The following is a 23808-nucleotide window of genomic DNA, read 5'->3' on the forward strand; positions in this document are numbered from 1 at the left end:
TTCTCCAATATTAAGGATGCACCCAAAGAATAGTAAGCTAGAACTTGCATTCAGTGTTAGGCTAATAGTAGCCCCTCCTTAACCAGATCTGTTGGTGCCAACTTCTTGTCTAAAATTGTCCTAAGCCTAAACAGAGGACCCATGCAGGGTCAAGTGAAAGTGGGAGATGGATCCAGTCAAAACTGTGAAAAAAAAACCTGACAGCTAACTGACCCAGGCAAGCAAACCAAAAAGGTTTGTTAAAGAGTTTAAATATTTCCCCAATGCTCAGAAGCATTTGACTACATTTTGAAGCTATTCAGAACTAATGAATAGCTGTAAAAAATTTTAAGCACTACACTTTTATAAAACAAAATCATTTTAAACAAACTTAAACCATTAAAGCAAACACGAGTAATTCCAAAAATTACCTCAGTCCCTTGCAGCTGAATCCTTTTGTTCAGATCAATGAACTTGCTCACTCTAATCTGGTTCAAACTAAGCAAATACGTTCCCTTATGTAATGCCCAAGGAACTGCACTGCACTGTGCTGCTATATGACACGAAGAATGCAACACTGGATACCGGCAATGGTAGAATCTGGTGAAGTGAAGTGCCAGGTAGAATAAGGATAAGGACTTCCACTTTCGGGAAATCTTGAATTTGGTGCCTCTGACAGAAAAAAAAAGTAGTGGCATTTTGTGTGAAACTGCTGGTATTTCCCAGTATGTTCAAGCATGTTCTTAAATGTGGATACAAGAGAGATAGAAAATGCTGGGAATCTGGAGATGCTCTTAAATGTTGTTTTATTTAATAGTTCATACATTTCCCTCCAGGTTTTAGCTGTGCTTAATCATGAACAATTATTTAATCACAAACTTTATCTTTGGCTCAAATCTTACAATTTACAATCATTTTCTACCTCAACGAATCAAATGCACTGTGGTGAGTAACCAATAGCCAATATTCTTGCACATTTTGGTTTGGTGACCAGATACAAGGTTCTCCATTTCCCACTCCCTTGGCTGTAAAGATTTCAACATATTGCATCTGGATTTGAGGAAATGCAGCAATCAGTAACTTTTGTGGGAAAGGTTGAAATCATAGCTTCTTTTATAAACAAAATTTTGTGCAATGTCCTTGAGCCTTTGGAAACTGCTCACAATGCATTCCTGGAAACGCACCAGATCTGATCATCATTAAACCTTCAGAATATAGATAAACTGCTGTAGTTGGAGCCTGCAGTCTCAAGGATCTCAGAGTCAGCAAGCTGCAAATATTCTCAGATACTCTCTGTAAGCAGGAGTCAGCAGATCCAGACATCAGCTGATTTATCAGGTTTTAAATCAAACAAAACGAATGCCAGTTTTAAACAGACAATATGCATCATATTGTTTAGGAGAGAGAGCTAACAAGCTATGCTGGAAAATTTTACAACAAATTCCGACATTATCTGAAAGATAGAGCTCTTACTGGTTACCAGTTTTCAGTTCTCAACATCTTGTTACTCACCTACTTAATAGAGGTTGTCGGAGCTGTAAGCTGATAATTATCGTGGATTATCACGGTCAAGGGAATTTTTCTTCAGAACATGGGAACTTACGAAACATGTAGCTTACCTGTTCATTTTTATTTAGCCTGGTTTTGTTGTGTACGTCTGAATTTATGAGGCTGAAATGGTTTCTCTCTGCTAGAACCCTCAACAGCTGCACCACTGTCCGACTTCCGCATTTTCCAACTCTGTTGTATACCAGCTGGCTGGGGAAAGGCATAACCTGAAGAAACAAGAAAGTATGTGTAATCAAGTGGCTGTTGCAGGGTTTACTCAGTTGAGGTGATGTTGCATAATGATTTGCAGTTCTGTGAACAGGTCAGTTTTCATCTATCATAGAGATATAAAAACAAAAATAATGCATGCAAACACCATTCAAGAACAAGTGCACAATATGGAACAGACTAAGGAAAAAGAACAGTGGTAGTAATTCTGGGTGATTCATATAATTTTCAGATATATCCACGTTTGTCTTCTGCACTGAGGGAGCCTAAAATTTCCTGACCATTCATTGCAATTACCATGCTGTAAGGGATGCTGCACAGTTGTCTGCCTTCTCTGCACTTGCAGTGCTAGAGGTTGAGAGAACAATTTGTAGGAGGAAACACTCTTTTCTCCAGACCCTTCACCAAAAAACCCTTCTGCTCTAGTTCTACCCATCAGCTTGAAAGATTTGAGCTCTGTCTCAGAAATCCCCATCATCATGTGCAATATATACATTGGGCCATAGTTCATCATACAGATTACCTTCCGGTACAAACACTGTCAGCAGGGATAATGTTGGATTACGGTCACATTGTGGCCGGGCAGACTCTTCTCCAAAGGGAAAAGTACGTAATATCCCACACTATTCGGCAATGCTAGCTCCTACACAAGATTGTATGGCACTGATTGCACCAGCAACACCTACATAAATTTACTGTCTGAATGAAAGGAAACAAGTTGCAATTAGGATTAGATTCAAAGTAGTTCTGGTATAGATAAATCAGGAATTCTTCATTTAGTACTATGGTTAAAGGAGAAGACCAAAATAAAACAAGGCCATAGAAAAAAATATTAAGACCTCTTTATAATCAACTCATAAATCAAAGCTCTTCCCAAGTTTTTTCTTCAGGCTCAAATAGGTGACAAATTAATTTATGGGAATCCTACATCAATATTTGATCTGTACCGAGCTGGTCTATGCTGGCTAGTGTTTACAAGGAAGAACCAAAGGGGAGGGAATGCAAGGGTTATAGAAGCCAATTTGGTCAGTATAGAGAGGACTTTGATTGTACAATGTAAATAGAACAGACCCCAACTTCAAAAAGCACATCTGGAATAGAAAATCAACATTGTGGTGAATGGAAAATTTAGTTAAATGGAAGAATAAGTTATGTTTGCAGTTAACATACCTAGAGGTATGTAACATACCTACAGTTAACATACATAGAGGTGACCAGTGGATATAAAGCAATTTTCTACCTAAATAAGGTGATGAGGTTAAACTAGAGCATGGAAAGTATATGTAGGACTTAAATGTGATTAAGCTACAATTAGATTATTTAAGTTAATTAGATTATTTAACATAATAAAGACAAAGCCATCCATAAGAAACAGAGTGTTGAAAAACAGAACTAGAAGAGACTATAAGAAAGTATAACGTGAGGAAAGGCACTGATGACGGCAGAAGTCTAAAAAGATGAACAAGATTTTCTTTCACTCTACCATTAAAATGAATTAAACTGTTTTGTTCAGCAATATAGTGTTGGTAATAAAACAGAGGACCTGGAGAACATCATGCTTTTGAAGGACTCAGACATCATAATAATTAGAGGTTTACTACAAAACTCAGGACTGTAAACTCTGCAGGCGGCAAAATCCTCAGGGAATTAGAAAAAAAAGGTGTGCTGTGGTGTATTCATCAGGAAAAATAATGGCATTGTTCCTGATTGTGAGAAAAAAAAAGTCATACTGCTATAAGGAAGATAAAATAAAATCAGTTGTATAGTTACAAGAAGTTTGTGAACCCTTTGCAATTACTTGCTTTTCTGCATTACTCACTCATAAAATGTGACTGACCTTCATCTCAGTCACAATAACAAACACAATCTGCCTAAACTAGTAACACACAAATATTTGTACTTTTCATGTCTTTATTGAGCACATTGTTTAATTGCTCACAGTCCAGGCTGGAAAAAGCATGTGAACCCATGAATTTACTAACTGGTAGAACCTACTTCAGCAGCAACAGACTCTACCAAACATTTCCTGTAACCAATCAACTGCGATGACGAATCTTAGACCATTCCTCCATACAAAACTGTTTCAGTTCATCAATATTTCTGGGATACCTTGCATGGACAACCCTCTTCAGGTCATGCCACAGCATCTCAATTGGGTTAAGGTCTGGACTCTCACTTGGCCAAAACACAAGTTTTCTTCTTTTTAAACCATTCTTTTATTGATTTACTCTTGTGTTTCAGATCATTGTCTTGTTACATTATCCAACATCTATTAAGCTTCAGGTGACGTACTGCTACCCTGACATTCTCCTGTAAAATGTCTTGATACAATTTTGAATTCATTGTTTCCTCAATGATTACAAGCTGTCTAGGCCCTGAGGCAGAAAAGCAGCCCCAATTCATGATTTCCTTCCACCAAGCTTCACAGTTGGGATGAGGTTTTGGTGTTGGTGCACAGTGCCCTTTTCCCTCCAAATATAGCAGTGTGCATTTCCGCCAAGAAGTTCAACTTTTATCTCAACTGTCCACAGAACAATGTCCCAGAAGTGTTGTAGGACATCCAGGTGGTCTTTTGCAAACTTGAGATGTGCAGTAGCGTGTTTTTTTGGAGAGCAGTTGCTTCCTCCGTGATGTCCTTCCATGAACACAATTCTTGCTCAGTGTTTTTCTTATAGTGGACAGAGACTTTAGCAAGTTCTAGAGATTTCTGCAGGTGTTCCGCTGTTCCCCTAGGGTTCTTTTTCACCTCCTTTAATACTGCACATTGTGCTCTTGGTGCAAACTTTGAAGGATGCTCACTCCAAGAAAGAGTAGCAACGTTACTGAATTCCCTCCATTTGTTAACAATTTCTCTTACTGTGGACTCAGGTCTTGCAAAATGCTTTTGTATCCTTTTCCAGCTTAATGTATCTCTACAATTCTTCTCACAAGGTACTCTGAAAGTTGTTTTGATTGACACATAATGCACATAAACAAATCTTTCTTAAAAGCAGGCTCTGTCAGTAATCCGACTTTGTGTGCCTTTTTTTAAAAACCTCTACAATCCACATCTCCAATATTACTTCATTGATTGGAACACATGACTCCAAATAGCTTTTGGAAAAGCATTATTCCTGAGGTTCACATACTTGTTTGAACCTAGACTGATTGTTTAAATGGTGTACTCAGTATTGATGAGAAGTACAATTGTTTGTGTGTTACTAGTTTAGGCAGATTGTGTTTGTCCATAATTGTAACTTGGATGACGATCAGACACATTTTATGAGTAATTAATACAGAAAACCAGGCAATTGCAAAGGGTTCACAAACTTTTTCTTGCAACTCTGGTTCACAGATTACCTAAAAGTGGAAAAAATACGCAGACAAAATATTGAATTGAATTGACTTTATTTCTTACATCCTTCACGTACACAAGCAGTAAAAATCTTTATGTTACTTCTCCACCTAAATGTGCAATCATAGTGATTTATAATAAATACAACAGTCAATCTAATATAGAGTATACTCAAATCAGTGTGAGTTTATCAGTTTGATGGCCCGGTGGAACAAGCTGTCCCGGATCCTGTTGGTCCTGGCTTTTATGCTGCAGTACCGCTTCCTGGATGGTAGCAGCTGGAATAGATTGTGGTTGGGGTGACCTTGGGTCCCCAATGATCCTACGGAACCTTTTTACACACCTGTCCTTGTAAATGACCGGAATCATGGGAAGTTCACAACTACAGATGCGCTTGGGCTGTCCACACCACTCTCTGCAAAGTCCTGCCAGGCAGTGATGCAGCCAGTCAGGATGCTCTCAGTTGTGCCCCTATAGAAAGTTCTTAGGATTTGGGGGACCCATACCAAACTTCTTCAACTGTCTGAAGTAAAAGAAGCGCTGCTGTGCCTTTTTCACCACACAGCTTGTGTGTACAGATCACGTGAGATCCTCGGTGATGTGAATGCTGAGGAACTTGAAGCTGTTCACCCACTCAACCCCAGATCCTTTGATGTCAATAGGGATTAGCCTGTCTCCATTCCTCCTGTAGTCCACAACCAGCTCCTTTGTTTTTGCAACATTCACAGTGAAGTTGCTTTCTTGACACAACTGTGTGAGAGAGATGACTTCTTTCCTATAGGCCACCTCGTTATTGTTTGAGATAAGACCAATAAAAGTGGTGTCTTTGGCAAATTTAATTAGCAGATTGGAGCTGTGGGAGGCAATACAGGCATGGGTATACAGGGAGTAAAGGAGGGGACTCAGTACGCAACCCTGAGGGGTTCCTGTATTGAGAGTTGGAGGAGAGGGAACCTACTCTTACAACCAGCTGGCAATCTGACAGTAAGTCCAAGATTCAGCTGCACAAGGCAGGGTCAAGGCTGAGGTCTCTGAGCTTCTTGTCACCTGGATGAAACTACGCTGGGCAAGCAGCACTTACAGTGCGACATCCAGCTTACATCACTGGCGATCAACTAGAGCTCAAGAAAAGCAGTTATCATTTATGCAAAGCTATCAAGGCTGCGAAATAGCAATACAAGGACAAGATTGAGTCAAGTTTCACAACAAATAGCACACATGACTTGTGGCGAGGGCTGCATATAGTGGCATGCAAAAGTCTGGGCACCCCTGGTCAAAATTTCTGTTATTGTGAATAGTTAAGTGAGTAGAAGATGAACTGATCTCCAAAAGTCATAAAGTTAAAAATGAAACATTCTTTTCAACATTTTAAGCAAGATTAGTGTATTATTTTTGTTTAGTACAATTTTAAAGTGGGGAAAAAAGGAAAGGAACACCATGTAAAAGTTCGGGCACCCCAAGAGATTTGAGCTCTTAGATAACTTTTACCAAGATTTCAGACCTTAATTTGCTTGTTAGGGCTATGGCTTGTTCACAGTCATCGTTAAGAAAGGCCAGGTGATGCAGATTTCAAAGCTTTATAAATACCCTGACTCCTCAAACCTTGTCCCAACAATCAGCAGCTATTGGCTCCTCTAAACAGCTGTCTAGCACTCTGAAAATTAAAATAAATGATGCCCACAAAGCAGAAGGCTATAAAAAGGTAGCAAAACGTTTTCAGGTAGCCGTTTCCTCAGTTCGTAATGTAATTAAGAAATGGCAGTTAACAGGAATGGTGGAGGTCAAGTTGAGGTCTAGAAGACCAAGAAAACTTTCCGAGTAAACTAGAAAGGCAAATCAAAACCCTTGCTTAACTGCAAAAGACCTTCAGGAAGATTTAGCAGACTCTGGAGTGATGGTGCACTGTTCTACTGTGCAGCAACACCTACACAAATATGACCTTCATGGAAGAGTCATCAGAAGAAAACCTTTCCTGCGTCCTCACCACAAAATTCAGCATCAGATGTTTGCAAAGGAACAAAGAACTAAACACCCCATAGACATAAGGACACAAGAACAATTAAGGTTACCAAAAGAGGCATATATTGAGTACCTAGACAGCTGAGGGGTACATGGTAAGAAAAAAAATGAATTAAATTGAACATTGCTATAAATGTACCCATTCTTGCTGTAAATTGCTTCCAATATTTTATCTTCCTAATTGCTTTTTTTTTTAACCTTTCTAATTTCTATTATCAGTCCCTTAAAATCCACTCATCAATCTGTTGTAATAGGCATGAAAAGCTATGACACAGGACACTACAGCACAGCACGTTATGTTGTGTGACATTTTAGCCTACAAGATCAATGTAACCCTTCACTCTTCCATCACCCTTCATTTTTCCATTCATGTGTCCTATCAAACAATTTCTTAAATGTCCCTAATGTATCTGCTTCTTATCACCACCCCTGGTGCATTCCACGCACCTACCATTCACAAAAAAAATAATTTTGACATGTCCCCAATGACATTCTCTAATATTAGCTTCTGAAGGAAACCAAATAACAAAATACTATCTGTAAATTTGCTGACGATACAAGCACTGTTGGTAGAATCTCAGGTGGTGACAAGAGGGCGTACAGGAGTGAGAAATGCCAACTAGTGGAATGGTGCCGCAGCAACAACCTGGCACTCAATGTCAGTAAGACGAAAGAGCTGATTGTGGACTTCAGGAAGGGTAAGTTGACGGAACACATACCAATCCTCAGAGGGATCAGAAGTGGAGAGAGTGAGCAGCTTCAAGTTCCTGGGAGTTGAGATCTCTGAGGATCCAACCTGGTCCCAACGTATCGATGTAGTTATAAAGAAGACAAGACAGAGGCTATACTTTATTAGGAGTCTTAAGAGATTTGGCAAGTCAACAAATACACTCAAAAACTTATATAGATATACCATGGAGAGCATTCTGACAGGCTGCATCACTGTCTGGTACGGAGGGGCTACTGCACAGGATCGAAAGAAGCTGCAGAAGGTTATAAATCCAGTCAGCTCCATCTTGGGTACTAGCCTACAAAGTACCCAGGACATCTTTAGGGAGCGGTGTCTCAGAAAGGCAGCGTCCATCATTAAGGACCTCCAACACCCAGGGCATGCCCTTTTCTCACTGCTACCATCAGGTAGGAAGTACAGGAAGAGGAACAGCTTCTTCCCCTCTGCCATCTGATTCCTAAATGGACATTGAAGCTTTGGTCACTACCTCACTTTAAAAAAAATACAGTATTTTCAATATATGTAATTGGTTTACTTGTTTATTTTCTTTTCTCTGGTAGATTATGTATTGCATTGAAATGCAGCTCTTAACAAATTTCACTTCACATGCTGGTGATAATAAAGCTGATTCTGATTCACTACTATTTGGAAGCTGTGTCAAGATGAAGTTGATGAACAAAGGGATCACAAATTAAAATATTCTACATACAAAACTTTACAAGCAAAGCAAGCACGAGGATTTACCTCCAAAGGGATCAAACTGAAAAATAATGCTAAACCTGTACTAAACGTTCATTAGACCATAATCACATAGCTCTGTTTGCTATGTTATAAAAAGTATAGGGAGGCAATGGCAAGAGCACAGGATATATCAGGAGATGTAAAGGTACATGTCTAAAAGACCAATTTCTCTTCTCATGAGAAAATGCTGCTTCATGAGATCTTTTTAAAAAGACAAATGTTTTGGAGTACGGTAGAGAGACTATTTCATCTTGTGAAGAAAGGCACTTCCAGAGTTGGTGAAAATTGGTGGATTTGCAGACACTGAAGAATGTTGGCAAAGGATATAATAGCACATTGACAAGTTAACTACGGGCAGAAAAATGGCAGAGTTTAGTCAGGCAAGTGTAAGATGCTGCATGTGTGGAGGGGATGGCAGGTAGATAAGAGTGGCAAAAGGCAGCACATGGCACACTTGTCTTCATCATAAGGGGCACAGAGTATGAGTTAGGAAGTCCTGTTGCAGTTGTAGAAAACTTTGGTTAGACTGCATTGATTGCGTACATTCATGGTCGCCTATCACGGAAAGAATGTGGAGGCTTGGAGAGGGTTCAGGAGGTTTCGGGGATAAAGTTTAGATTAGAGGACATTAGCTACAAGGTTGGACAAATTTGGATTGTTTTCTTTGGAGTGTCAGAGGCTGAGGGAAGACCTGATGTTTATAAAATTATGGAGCCATAGATAAGGTAGACAGCCAGAATCTTTTTCCTCAATGTAGAAATGTATTTTACAAGAAAACATAGATTTAAGGGATGGAAAGTTTAAGGGTGATCAGCCATGATGGAGCAGATTTGATGAGCCAGATGACCTAATCCTGCTCCTATGTCTTATGGCCTTATGATAATATAGAAAGAGGAAAAAATAAGTGACAATTACAGAATATGATCTCCGTACCACATACCCTATGATGTTAATACCTCTGCACTTGGACCTGAACAATCAGTGCAATTACGACTTGGTTTCTAAGAGAAGTGACGCCTTAAGACTTCTGACAATCTCTCTTCCGTAATTACTGACAATACACAGCCTCACCAACACCTTTCCACACAGATCTCACTCCTATTGTCAGGTGTAGAATTGAAGATTGTTATGAATGCAATGGAACAGAGTACGCTTGTATAGTTTATCTGAAGTGGCACCACAGGTTAACAGGGTGGTGAAAATAGGCATTTATCACGCTGGTCTTTATCAGTCAGGGCACTAAGTACCGGAATGGTAGAAACCCCCACCACCCAGGTCATACACTCTTCTTGCTGTCGCCATCAGGAAAGTGGTACAGCAGTCTCAGGACCCACACCAACAGGTTCAGGAACAGTTATTATCCTTCAAACAGCAGGCTCTTGAACTAGAGGGGTAACTTCATTTGCCCCATCATTGAACTGTTCACACAACCTATGGACTCATTTTCAAAGACTCTTCACCTCATGTTCTCAATATTTGTTACTTATTTTTTTCTTCTCTCCTTTGGTATTTGTACAGTTTGTCTTTTATAAACTGGTTGTCTGCCTTGTTGGTGCGGTCTTTCATTATGGTTATTGGATATATTGAGTATGCTTGCAAGATAATGAATCTCAGCATAGTATATGCTGTACTTTAATAATAAATTTACTTTCAACTTTGAGTTGGGACACTGTGTTGCAACTGTGTAAGTCAATGGTTAGGCTGCATTTGGAGTACTGTATACAGATTAGAAACATAGAAAACTTACATCTCAATACAGGCCCTTCGGCCCACAAAGCTGTGCCAAACACGTCCTTACCTTAGAAATTACCTAGGGTTACCCATAGCCCTCAATTTTTCTAAGCTCCATGTACCTATCCAGGAGTCTCTTAAAAGCTCCTATCATATTTGCCTCCACCACTGATGCTGGCAGCCCATTCCAAGTACTCACCACTCTCTGCATAAAAAACTTACCCCTGACATCTCCTCTGTACCTACTCCCCAGCACCTTAAAACTATGCCCTCTCGTGTTAGCCATTTCAGCCCTGGGAAAAAGCCTCTGACTATCCACACGATCAATGCCTCTCATCATCTTTTACACCTCTATCAGGTCACCTCTCATCCTTTGTCGTTCCAGGGAGAAAAAGCAGAGTTCACTCAACTTTTTCCCATAAGGCATGCTCCCCAATCCAGGCAACATCCTCGTAAATCTCCTCTGCACCCTTTCTATGGTTTCCATATCCTTCCTGTAGTGAGGCAACCAGAACTGAGCACAGTACTCCAAGTGGGGTCTGACCAGGGTCCTATATAGCTTCAACATTACCTCTGAGCTCTTAAACTCAATCCCACGATTGATGAAGGCCGATATACCTTATGTCTTCTTAACTAGAGTCAACCTGTGCAGCAGCTTTGACTGTCCTATGGACTCGGACCCCAAGATCCCTCTGATCCTCCACACTGCCAATACTATATCCTACCATTATATTTGACTCACCAAAATGAACCACCTCACACTTTTCTGGGTTGAACTCCAGTTTGGTTCACCCTGTTATAGGAAAGATGCAGTTAAACTGGAAAGTGTGCAGAAAAGATTTACAAGGATGTTGTGAAAACTAGACTGATTGAACAAGGGAGCAGTTGCCCAGATTAGGTCTTTAATCTTTGTAACACAGAAGAATGAGGGGCAACTTTATAGAAATATTTAAGATTGGCAAGTACAGTGAATTCCAGTTATTGGGACACATTGGTACAGTATATTTTCACCCAGTCGAGTGGCTGCTCCAACTTCGGTTGCCCAAAGTTTCATGGAAATAGTTAAAAAGGTATATAAAAAAAAGAGACAACAAATTTTGTATTTAAATGGAATAGAAAACAAATTAGAACACTACCAACACAGTAGTATAAAACTGTATTAATTCCCACTAGTTATTTTGGGGAAATTCATCCGGAGTTCATTGCCCTGTTCTTTTGATTGATTGCACATGAACAAAATCAGTGCAGACACCTAGTGCAGATACTGGATTGTCTTCATACAATGTTTTCAATGATGCATCCTCCAAATCTTCATTTTCATTGTAACATTCATAATAATTGTCAGTACCTTCAAATTCTTCATAGCTCCTAACTTTAAGTAGCGAAATAGTTTCATGTTCACACCTGGCCATTTCTGACATCTCCAAACCCGAATGCTTGAAATCACAGAGAGCAAAACAGTTTTGAATTGTCTTACTGCTTATTTCTTGCCAACTGTCAGTGACAAAAAACATTGATTTTTGAACTCAAATACATGATACTGATGCTTTTAAAAACTGCTTACTCTAAGCCCGGAGTAGTGTCTAACAGCAAGTTCACACGACTGATGCTTGTTAGAAAATGTTTGGTAACACCTCCTGTCCCAATTAAGCAGCATTGTGTTCCAAATAAATTAATGGAATCACAGCTATTTTCTCGATTAGATTTTGTTCTTTATGAATCATTGGTAAAAAGTGGCTGCCCTGATTAACCAATGACCCTATTAACCGGAATCCACTGTACACGGAATGCAGTGCCAGAGGAAATGGTTGAGGCAGGCATGATGGTATAATCTAATAAGCACTATATCAGGTACTTGAAGGTGCAGGGCTTAGGGAGATATGGGCCAAATAAAGAAAATTGGGATGAGCTGGGTGGGCAATGTGATTAGCAAGGACTGGTTGGTTTGAAGGGCCTGTATCTGTGCTGTATTGCTTTATAAGTTTTGAAGAGGGCAACGAAGATTGTAGAATCTCTTCCCTAGTTTTTTTTTCTGAATGAGGATGAGAAATTTCATTTCCCAATTTCCCTAATCACTAACATGTTCATGAGACTGCTTTCAAAAGTCAGTGTTTGAGGTTTACACAAGCAAGATTACTAAAATTGACGCTATTAATACCACAGAAGATCACTGTGTCACTTTTTGTTGATTCAATTTTTGATGTTGACACAAGAGAGCCATGGTTCCATGACTAACCCAAAGTGTATGTCAAGCCAGCCTGCTTACCAAACACTGTGTCTCTGTTTCGATGTAGGCATGGAGTTTACATACCTGCTGTTTCCAGAACCACTGGGCTGCATTCACGTTAGGGACTTAAAGAACTTCTTTATTTGAGCTGAGAACCAGTGCACATACGGAAAGTTTTAACTATGTAAAAAAAATGAAACTAGTGTCTATTGAAAACACAGCAGCTCACTAAGGCAGTATTATGTGCACAACCAGATATTACTCACCTGAGGATGAAAGAAACAAAACTATGATTTTTCTTTGGTTGTAGGTTTCTACCAATCTGAATTTGTTTGCTTGTCATGAGAAACATGAAAAAATTCCTACTGACTCTTTCATAAAACATAATTTTCATCAACCCCCATGCAGAAAAAATTGCTTTTAAGTATACAGTTTCATGTCTCACTGGAAAGCACACAGGGGATGAACATAAAGTCTGCTCTTTTCTGCTAGCCTTACTGTCCACTGCCATTCACTCTTTTACTGACATTTTATATATGCTTGTTTAAATGTGCTTCTCTTATTTTTTAAAAAATCTGTGAAGACACTGTACCAGAATCCAAGCTGATCCATAATTAGTGTTCCATACTGCTCTACCTCTTGCACACATCTGCTTCTTCAGTCAAATATTCACCCAATCCTCTAAAATGTGTTCATCACCATACTCTTCTATATACATCTGCTCTAAAAATGCAGAAAACTTCAGTAAAATTTCCCACGAGCCGATTCCCCAACATTAACTTTCCTCAGTTTCTCTAGACCAGGGGTTCCCAATCTGGGGTCCACAGGCCCTTTGGTTAAATGGTACCGGTCCACAGCTCTAGACTTTCATAGGGCAGCCAAATAGATGTAGTACTGAGGGACTGCTGAGGACTTGTGAAAGTGCAGTATTTCAAATGAGTTACTCAACTAAAAGTAAATGTACTCTTTTGTGGTTATAAAAGATCCATGGCCTTATACTGATGAGAAGCTAAGAGTTCATGACATCCTAGCTAACACTTATCACAAAACATTCTTCCTTTGGATGCTGCCTGGCCTGCTGTGTTCCACCAGCATTTTGTGTGTGTTGCTTGAATTACCAGCATCTGCAGATTTCCTCATGTTTGATTCTTAGTTTATGGGCTTTATCAGGAACATTCGTCCTTTATCACATGTAAAATTAATCAAATTGGCTGACAACTGATATCTTGGACGGTGGATGACAGGAGTAAGTCAAAATAGATTATCCATTCAATATTTCTGGCTGAAGACGCAAGACTGTGGTTTCAAGTGTGTAGGACTCTGTCATTATTGAGAATTAGAGACATTCACGGAGCCTCCACAGCCATAATTCAGCTATTCTCAGTGATGTATATAAAAATTTCCCTCTCCAACCAGATTCTGTAACACTTGCTTCTTTGAATTGGAGCTTAATATGGAAAAGTGGCTGGTTAATCAGTTAAGGGACTGGCATATTTCACCTAAAGAATCATTAGGGATAGAAATCAAGTCACGAAGGAAAATGTCTCCCTGTTTAAATTAGCTGAAGGTGTTACGGTATGCCATTCAGACATATGCTGGAAAATCTGTTTCCCATTTAAATTAATTGATTTATTTTAACTCCGGAACAGGAATGACATTAACTAATGGCACCAAATTAACAGACACATCAAGCTGCGAGGACAAAAATAATGGTGAATGAAGTCCAGTGGATTCTGGTTAATTGGAATACAATGGACTAGTACTTTTTTTGCCCAATTAATGGAAGTTTCATGGAAATAGCTAAAAGGGTATTAAAAAAAGGGCAAACTACCATTTAACGGGGTAACAAATTATGTATTTAAGCAAAATACATGTAACACTCAGCTATATTGGGTCGTACGTATCTTGGGGAGACCCCGTTCCCCCGCCCAGCCTTGTCTCATGGTTGTGTCGGTTGCTGTGCAATGCCACCTGATCCAGCCTCAAACATCAATCATCAGCCAGCACACAATGTACATTTTACAAATTACACTTCATAAATCTTACTTGGTCTCTGAGATTAATAGAGATACAATACAAAAAGGAATGAATGGAAACAAAAAAGGCGCCAGACTTATCAAAGTTCAGTTTCTTCGTGCACACACAGTTCGAGCTCGGGACCTTCCTTCTTCCCCTGTGATCCGCTCCGACCCCACGACTCGTAGCTCGGGACCACCCGAAGTGATCGACCAGAGCACTCCCAGCACGTCTGTCTTCCTCTCGATCTCCCCTCCGACTCCCCGCCAAAACCCGTTTCCCAGCCATATGAGACAGCATATCACCCCAAAAGAATAACATGGATACTTATTGGTTCACTCGCTCTCTTATCAAAAGGATAACCCAAACAAATGGCAGCAAGAGGGCCTTCTCTGCATTTAACATAACCAAGAAGCCATTTTAATTAACATACGCAGTAACATAAAAGATTAACATAACAAAGACGACATTTTGATTAACATATGCAGTTACATAAAGAAGAAGCCCCTTACACTCTCCCTCCACCAACAAAAGTGGTTGGTTAATTTTGTTAACAGAGTTCCCCAATGCTCCTTGCAAGACACAAAACCCAACCCAGGTGCATAAAGCAGTGACATAACTTCCCAAGGCGGTAGAGATCACACTCGGTTCTCCCGGCGCTGCATAGGTCAACCACTCTGGGGGGCTGCCTACTTCTCTGAAACCTCCATACCTCCTCTGCCGACCCTCCTGGTGAGACACTACTGGGGACACCCTGGGTCTACCTGTCGGACCCTCACCCTCTCCCTCACTGGGATCCCTTGTCATCTGCCCTCTGTCTTGTGTTCGGGTTCCACCCTCTTTCCCCCAATGCTGGCTCTATCTCAGTCTGCCCCTCAACACCCTCCCTCCTCTCACCTAACTCAGTGGGGGAAAGGCCAGGAGCCTCTTCTTCTGCTACTGGGGTATTAGCGAACGGAAACAGGTGCCACACATCTGAATTGTTGTCTTCCGAAGCAGTATCCCTTTCCAAGGTGAGGACCGGTCCCGTCTCTTTCGCAGCGGGCTCTTCCCTTGCCCTGTGCCCTTGCTGAGTCCTCGTACTAGGCGTAACCTCCCACTTGGACTCTTGATCCACCTGCACTTCTTGACCTGGGGCAACAGGTGGTTCCGATGGAGTACCTTGACAGGCCCTTCCCATCCTTGGGTCTCACCTGGTGAAGAGGTAGATTCGGCACCTGGCTCTCTACCACATAGGGGGTGGCCGCCCATTGATCTGCCAACTTGTGCTTACCGGTAGTCCTAAATTCCGTATAAGGACCCGGTCACCTGGCAATAGTTGAGTGAACTTCACTTTCTGATCATATCTCCTCTTATTCCTCTGATTCTGCTTGGTGGCCGCCGCCTCAGCCAACTCGTACATCCTTTTCAACTCTCTCCACATATCGGACACATACTTCAGATATAGCTTCGAAGGTAATTCACCCGCCTCGGTCCCAAAACACGTCAATGAGCAACCTCGTTTTCCACCCGAACGTCAGATAATAAGGTGAGTGCCCGATAGCGTCATTGCGAGTACAATGGTAACAGTGAACCAAATGCCCGATGTGCTGACTCCACTTACTTTTCTGGCCAATCTCCAGTGTCCCGAGCATATCCAACCATGTCTAGTTAAATCTCTCGGGCTGAGGCTCACCCTGCGGGTGATAGGGGGTGTTCCTGGATTTCTGAACCCCAAGCATACCCAGTAATTCATGGATAAGCTGGCTCTCAAAGTCCCGCCCCTGATCACTATGGATTCGCCTGGGGAGGCCATAATGAACAAAGTACTTCGCCCAGAACACCTATGCCACCGTAGTTGCTTTCTGGTCCTTAGTGGGGAAATGCCTGAGCATATCGAGTGTAATGATCCATGATGACTAAGACATTCACGGTGTTGCTGGTGTCAGGCTCAACAGGCAGGAAATCCATACACACCAGGTCCATGGGTCCCACACTCTGCAAGTGTGACAAAGGAGCTGCCTGTGCAGGCAGGGTCTTCCTCCTGATGCAATGACTGCACTTCTTACAATATTCTTCAACCTCTCCCCTCATCCGGGGCCAGTAAAACAGGTCCTCGAGTAATCCATAGGTCTTTTCCACCCCCAAGTGCACGGAATCATCATGCAGTGCCTGGAGCACAGTCTTCCTATTTCTCAGGCATGACCAGCTGCCAACGCTGGCAGTGGTCTGGGGGCAACATGACCCAGTACAAGACTTGGTTCTTCAACTTTAACCGAGGCCACTTCTTCAGTAGTAAGGACACGGAGGCGTGCTTTGCCTTCTCTACCTGGGCCATATCCCCCTTTCTGACCGTGTACCAGATAGTGCCAATGCTCGGGTCGTCACGCTGAGCCACCCCCACTTCCTGGAGGCTCACCTCTGGCAGCTGTCTGTTCCTCAAAGAAGTCAAATTACAGTACACAGCGGGTAGTGCGTCTTCATCAGCCCCCAATCGATCCACTGCACAATCCGGCCCCATTGGAACTCCTGCTTCAGCGTCACTCGTAAAGTGACACATGGCCTTCACTCCCGGGGCAGGGACACTCCCCAACTCCTCATCCGTGCCCGACCCCTCATGTGTCCAATGAGATAAAGCATCTGCATCGATGTTCCGACTTCTCGGCTGGTACTTCAGGCTGAATTCATAGACAGACAAGGCCGCTAACCACCGATGCTCAGTAGCGACCAGTTTTGCCGAGGTCAGAATATAAGTGAGAGGATTGTTATCTGTTCTCACCTCAAACTTGGCCCCATATAGATAGTCGCTCAACTTGTCCACCACCGCCCATTTCAGCGCCAGGAACTCCAACTTGTGAGTGGGTTAGTTTCTCCAGATGGCGACAAACTTCGGCTGACAAATGCCACCATCCTCAATTCGTTGCTCTGTTCCTGGTACAGGACAACCCCTAGACCCTCTCGGCTGGTATCAGTGTGCGGCACATATGGCTTCCGGGGATCAGCAAAAGCCAACACCGGGGCCTGTGTCAGCACCCTTTTCAGAGATTGGAACACCTCCTCACATTAAGCATCCCATCTCGATCCAAAAGGCTCCGCCGGGTTTAGTGCCCTCCTGCTTCCCGCCCTTGGTCCCCCTTCCTTTTCTTCCCCACAGGTGGATAGCCACACAATAGTTGGTTCAACGGGTGACTCATTTTAGTGTATCCTTTCACAAATCACTGGTAATACCCACAGAACCCCCAAAACGAGTGTAGGGCGCTCACCTTCTGGGGTCTCGGCCAGGTGGTCACTGCGTCTATCTTAGCCGGATCAGTAGCCACTCTTTCTTGCGAAATTATGTGGCCGACATAGCCGATTGACGGCTTACAGAACTGGCGTTTGTCCAGGGAAAGTTTCAGCTGGCTTAACACCTTCAGCATCCGCTCCTCATGTTCCTCCAAAGTAGATCCAAACACTATCAGATCATCCAGATACACCAGCACCTTGAGAACGTTCATAACCACCACAGTCCTCTCCATGAGCCTCTGGTAGGTGGCTGGGGCACCCGATATGCCTTGGGGCATTCATTTGAACTGAAAGATAAAGGCCGTCTTTTCTTTATCGGCTTCACTCATCGGAATCTGGTTATACCCACCCCGCAAATCCAAAACAGTAAACCACCTCACACCGCTCAGACAGGCCAATGCGTCTTCAACCCTCAGGACCGTATACTGATCGAGGACAGTGCGTTCAGAGTCCTATAGTCCACGCACGTGCGTACCTTCCCGTTTTTCTTCCTAGCCACGATTATGGAGGATGCATAGGGGCTCTGGGACTCCTCGATAATCCCTGCATCCTTCAACTGCTGCCGCACATCTTCCACATCTGCTGCAGCCAACCGCCATGACCCTTCTCTAAACGGGGTGTCGTGTGTCACCCGGATAGTGTGACAAGTGCTCTTGGAACAGCCCACATCAAACTGGCCCTGAGAAGACATCCCCCAGCTTCAGCATCTTCTCCACCAGCCTGCTCTTATACTCCGGCGGTACGAGGGAGTCCTCAAAATTAAAGGCCTCCTCGGTCAGCTGCCCCCAGTTCTCCAATAGTTTTCCTCCAGTGGGCCTCACGGGAGCGCTAGACAACACCGTCACCAGGAACAAGTGCGCAAGAGGCATCCCGCGCTTAAAAGTGATCTCTCTCTCCGTTGCGTTCCTTACAATCACCCCCATCTGGCATGCCTGTAGAACTGAGGGCCTCTGCAATTCAGGTCTCACCAGTACCCCAGCCGGGAACTGGGGCGTCTACTAATAGGGCCTCGCCTGCCGGCACTCCAGGGAATCTGGGGGTCTCCATCACTAGTGCCACCTTCCCTGGCCATATCACTTGAGGCTTCGCCTGAGTACACCGCACCATCCCTCGTTTGCACTCAGGATCCAGCCCTTGAAACACTTCTTGAAAAACTTCTTCAAACACTGCTCGAAACACTGGGTGTACCAAGAGGGTCTCCAGAAAGTACTCCCCTGCCTTTTCCTTTCAGGCTCCTAGGAGCCGTCGCACAAGAGAGGAGTTAGTCCCCACCAGAAGGGCAGCGCCACCTATTTCCACCGGGTCCGGACAAACCAACACCCACGTCTCAATAGCTTCAGACACTCTCACATCGCCCTCCGAGAACTCCAATCTCACTGACAGGTATCGTATGGATAATCACCATCACTTATACCCCAAATCTCCAGTGCGTCAAATGGGGTTACTGGCAAGTGCTTTAGATATTTGTTGTAGAACGACCGGTACAATTAGGTAACCTGCGCTCCTGTGTTGAGGATGGCTTTTGCGTAAACTCCCTCTATCCGTAGGCACACGCTGGAACAGGGTCCCACCAGCCCAGCCGGAATAAAGGCTTGGGCTTCCGGTGGTCCCCTGGCTGATTTCTAGGAACGTGTTCCTCCAGAGACTCCAGTCTGTTCCCTCACTGAGCCTCTCCTAAATTTCCCGACACCTCTCCCTTCTTAGTCACCTGGGGCTTGCCCTCCGCAGGGTGCCTTGTCTCTCACAACCCCTCCGAAAGTGTCCCTCTTCCCCACAACTGTAGCACACCCTGGCCGCTCACATTCTCGCAGGAAATGCCCCTCTTTCCCACAGTTATAGCACACTCTACCCGCCACCCCTCTTCTCCCGGGACACCCACCACTCCCAGCCCACTGTGTAGTTCATCCCTCGAAAGGGGTACTCTCCCTGTCCATCCCCTCAAATGGGGGGGGAGGGGGGTCCCTACTCCCCTGGGACCCTTGGGTTTCTCGGTCCAACCTGGCCACCACTTCCTGTACTGCTGAAGATTGCCCCTGGTGGCCCGACCCCTTTTCCGGCCCAATGCGCTCTCTTCCTCCCACACTTCTCTAATCAGCTGCCCGAATGATGGAGGGAAGCTCTTTTTATAGGACTGTTGGAGACTCCACACCACCTCGTCCTCCTCCAGGGAACCACTAAATATCTGACATCCTCAGCCTCGCCACTTCGTCCGCCTTCACTACCCCCTGACGCCGCAAACCAGTAAGCATTCTCTCCAGCCGAAATACGTATTCTGAGAGCTTTTCCCCTGTACCCTGCCCCATGTGGTGAAACTCCACTAAAGGCTCCCAGGGATCCCCTGACATTCCAAACGCTCCCTCCAAAGCTTCTAAATACTGTGCCAGTGAAGCCGAGGGCTATTAAGCTTTCAGCTGTGGATGACTCCGGCCACCCCGCCCCTCAAACTTTCCACCAATCGCTGCCTCTTTTTCTTATCCGAGCCTGGCCATGCCTCTAACAACAGGGACGTATTTTCGATCCAGGTCTCGTAGTCGTCGTCCTCTCCCGGGGTAGGCTTGGCTCCTGAGAAAATTGTCAGCTTCGGCCATGGCCCCTCGGCCCTTCTCACCAGGGAAGTAATGATGGCTGCTAGCTCAGAGGTCTCACCTCTAGTTGGGGGTGGGGGGGGGGGCCTGGCCAAGCCTTCCCACTGACCACCTCCTACTGGTTACTGGCACCCCCCCCCCCCCCGGGGTCTCATCTAGCTCCTCCTATGGTTTTTCCTCACTTTCTTCCTCTAGGAGGGTGTGCAGGCCCCAGTTCCAACGTCATGACGTCAGCACTTGTACAAACCAACACCCAACTAGACTCCACTTCTTTACTGCACCTTCTAGCTACCGTTCTACTTGCCCCATATCTTTGACCAAACTCAGCCCCCGCATTAACGCATCTCCCGAAATGCAGAAAGCCACCCCGCTTAACACGCACCGGTATGTCCTCTAACTCACACCAGTTTACAATCTTATCTTGACCCATCTCCGCACTACTTAACGTAGCGATTTACACAGCTTATCAAAAATTCAATCCCGGACGTCAGCCCCCACAAATGTTATGCTCAGCTATACTGGGTCGTACGTATCTAGGGGAGACCCCGTTCCCCCGCCCAGCCTTGTCTCATGGTTGTGTCGGTTGCTGTGCAATGCCACCTGATCCAGCCTCAAACATCAATCATCAGCCAGCACACAATGTACATTTTACAAATTACACTTCATAAATCTTACTTGGTCTCTGAGATTAATAGAGATACAATACAAAAAGGAATGAATGGAAACAAAAAAGGCGCCAGACTTATCAAAGTTCAGTTTCTTCGTGCACACACGGTTCGAGCTCGGGACCTTCCTTCTTCCCCTGTGATCCACTCCGACCCCACGACTCGTAGCTCGGGACCACCCGAAGTGATCGACCAGAGCACTCCCACACGTCTGTCCTCCTCTCGATCTCCCCTCCGACTCCCCGCCAAAACCCGTTTCCCAGCCATATGAGACAGCATATCACCCCAAAAGAATAACATGGATACTCATTGGTTCACTCGCTCTCTTATCAATAGAATAACCCAAACAAACGACAGCAAGAGAGCCTTCTCAGCATTTAACATAACCAAGAAGCCATTTTGATTAACATATGCAGTAACATAAAGAAGAAACACCTTAAATACAAATTAGAAGACTACCAATACTACTGGTGGTTGCCTGCCATATCTCACAATGGCCGGAAACACGCATGGGAGAGTTTTTAAAGTGGAAAAGCCTTTGCACTGGGGCAGTTCCACTCTCTCAACCTCTGAAGTCTAGAGCCCAGTGGTATGAGTAGATGTCAGAACTGGGGTCTTCTCTGGTTGCAGTGGATGACCATGACTGCTTCAGTGCCTTGTCAAGCCCTTTGCTCTCCATTGCAGGACCGCCTTCCTGGCCATTGGATCTCACTGTAGATCTCATCTGCTGAAGCAGACTTCACATGCTGGGTTAGGCACATCCCTATCTCACTGGGGTATGAGAGCCACCAGCTACCCTCACCTGGTTTAGCCCAAAGTCGAAGTGGTGTACTGGTGTATAGCCACTGCTGCATGTAAATAGCTACTTGGAGCCACAGACGAGAGCTGAGCGTCCAGTGAGGACCAAAGGTAACTTTCAAGGTGAGTGTCACTGCCTCCATATTCTTTGCAGTTCCTAGTTTGTTGAAGCAGTGAAGTCATTTCATTTTCACTCTTCGCTGATTCTGCATTTTGATACCTGAATGCTTAACCATAGTGAGCAAAACAGTTCTGAGTTGTCATACTGTTTATTTCTTGCCAACTGTCAGTGATAATAATTACTGCTTTTTGAATAGAAACACAGGCAATTGAAGCTATTTAAAAACAGTTTGCTCTGAGCAATGGTACAGTGTTTAATAACCACACAAGCATATATGACTGACGCTAGTTCAAAACAGTTCAGTAATAGTCTCCTGCCCCAATTAGGCAGCATAGTGCCCCAAATGAACAAAGGGAATCCTGGCTATTTTCTCAATTAGTTTTGTTCTTTAAGAGTTGTCCCAAATAAGCAGCTGCCCCCATTAATAGAGGTCCCCATTCACCAGAATCCAGTACATATCCTAAACTGGAAAATACCTAGAATCACGGAACGATGGTTAACCAAGTTCAGAAAAGTTTCAGATACATTTCTGTAAAGGAGATTTGACAACAAGGCTGTTGGTATGTAATAAAAAGTGCTTTTAAGTGTGATGAAGTTCTGCAAAATATCACACAAGAAAAAGTACAAGCCTATTTAGTCCCAGAAGCCCTTTTCACACAGCTTCCCAACACAGTTGATTTGTGATGCATCACCACAAACCTATCTTTATCCCATATTGCTCTCGATAGATATCAATTTCGTAATTTAAATTCAGCAATTGCACTAACTTTAAGTGCTGCTTGCAGAAAAGACCAACAATTATTCATCACCGCTTGCACTTGTGCTTCCTAACTCCACTACTCAAAGCCTGGCTCTCATTTTTAATGTAATACAACTAGTGGAAATGATAGTTTGGATCTGTAAAAAACATCAGCAAGATTCGTGACAAACACAGGTTAAACACGAACAACTAGGATTTTCATGCATCCAGGAGACTAAAGCCACGAAATAGTAGTCAGTATCCTGAAAACATTCAAGAACTCCACTATATTTCTTATATCAACTACTTTAGAGTGCTTACCTAAACTCTCCGTTAACTAATTTTGCGATTCCATTCCCATATAGTTCTCAGTGAGATCATGGTTTCTTTGTGAAATATTAATTCTATCCATAAAGTTTCTGCTGCCTCTTTTGGTGTCCTTTATGATCAGTGAAGTGATTTCATTTTTAATTCATCTACCTGGATTCATCAACCTGAGAAGGTCAACAGTATCTTGGACAAAAGAGCTTGCTTAATTGCAATCTCATCTATCAAACTTACACCACGGCTCCAGAGTACACTCTCTTCAAAATTTAGTACAGTTACTTGTCTTGGCTACTATGACAGCAGCTTACTAACCCTGACCTCCGTCATCAATAAGGACAAGATTAGCAAATATTGGGAATATAAGCACTTGCAGGTTCTGTTCAAGTCACGTCATCAGGAACGTTGGCTACTCTTTTCTCATGGATGCTGCCTGACCTGCTGAGTTCTTCCAGCGTTGTGTACGTATTCTTTGATCCACAGCATCTGCAGTTGTATTTTTGTGTTCTGTTCAAGTCACGCCCCATCCTGAACATCAGAAACCTTGTACTTCTATCCAACACTGAGTGAGTACCATCGCTGGAAGAACTGCAGCAGTGTGAGACATTTCTCTGACCTGATCATGAATTGTTTAAATATTCTCATTCTTCCCACGGTCAGCGTCACCAAAGTGCACCCTAGCTCCCATACTGAGCTCATGAAATCCTCACCACCCAGAAGTTCTCCTTTATTACAGTCTTAAACAGTCTTATCTACAAT

At 43.4% G+C, this 23808-nt stretch overlaps 1 protein-coding gene across 3 annotated transcripts in view; it reads right to left on the reverse strand.

Moving 5' to 3' along the window:
• The window catches only part of usta (uronyl 2-sulfotransferase a), an 86187-nt gene that overhangs the window by 34859 nt on the left and 27520 nt on the right, over positions 1-23808 (reverse strand). For all 3 annotated transcript variants that reach the window (XR_009515177.1, XM_059986366.1, XM_059986367.1), the window contains exon 3: positions 1599-1754. Coding sequence is in view for 2 of the 3 variants with exons in the window: in XM_059986366.1 (XP_059842349.1) it covers positions 1599-1754 (156 nt within the window). In the remaining variant the exon portion in view is untranslated. The remainder of the gene's footprint in view (positions 1-1598; positions 1755-23808) is intronic.

The sequence above is a fragment of the Hypanus sabinus genome, chromosome 12 (genome assembly GCF_030144855.1).
Source record: "Hypanus sabinus isolate sHypSab1 chromosome 12, sHypSab1.hap1, whole genome shotgun sequence".
Lineage (NCBI taxonomy): Eukaryota > Metazoa > Chordata > Chondrichthyes > Myliobatiformes > Dasyatidae > Hypanus > Hypanus sabinus.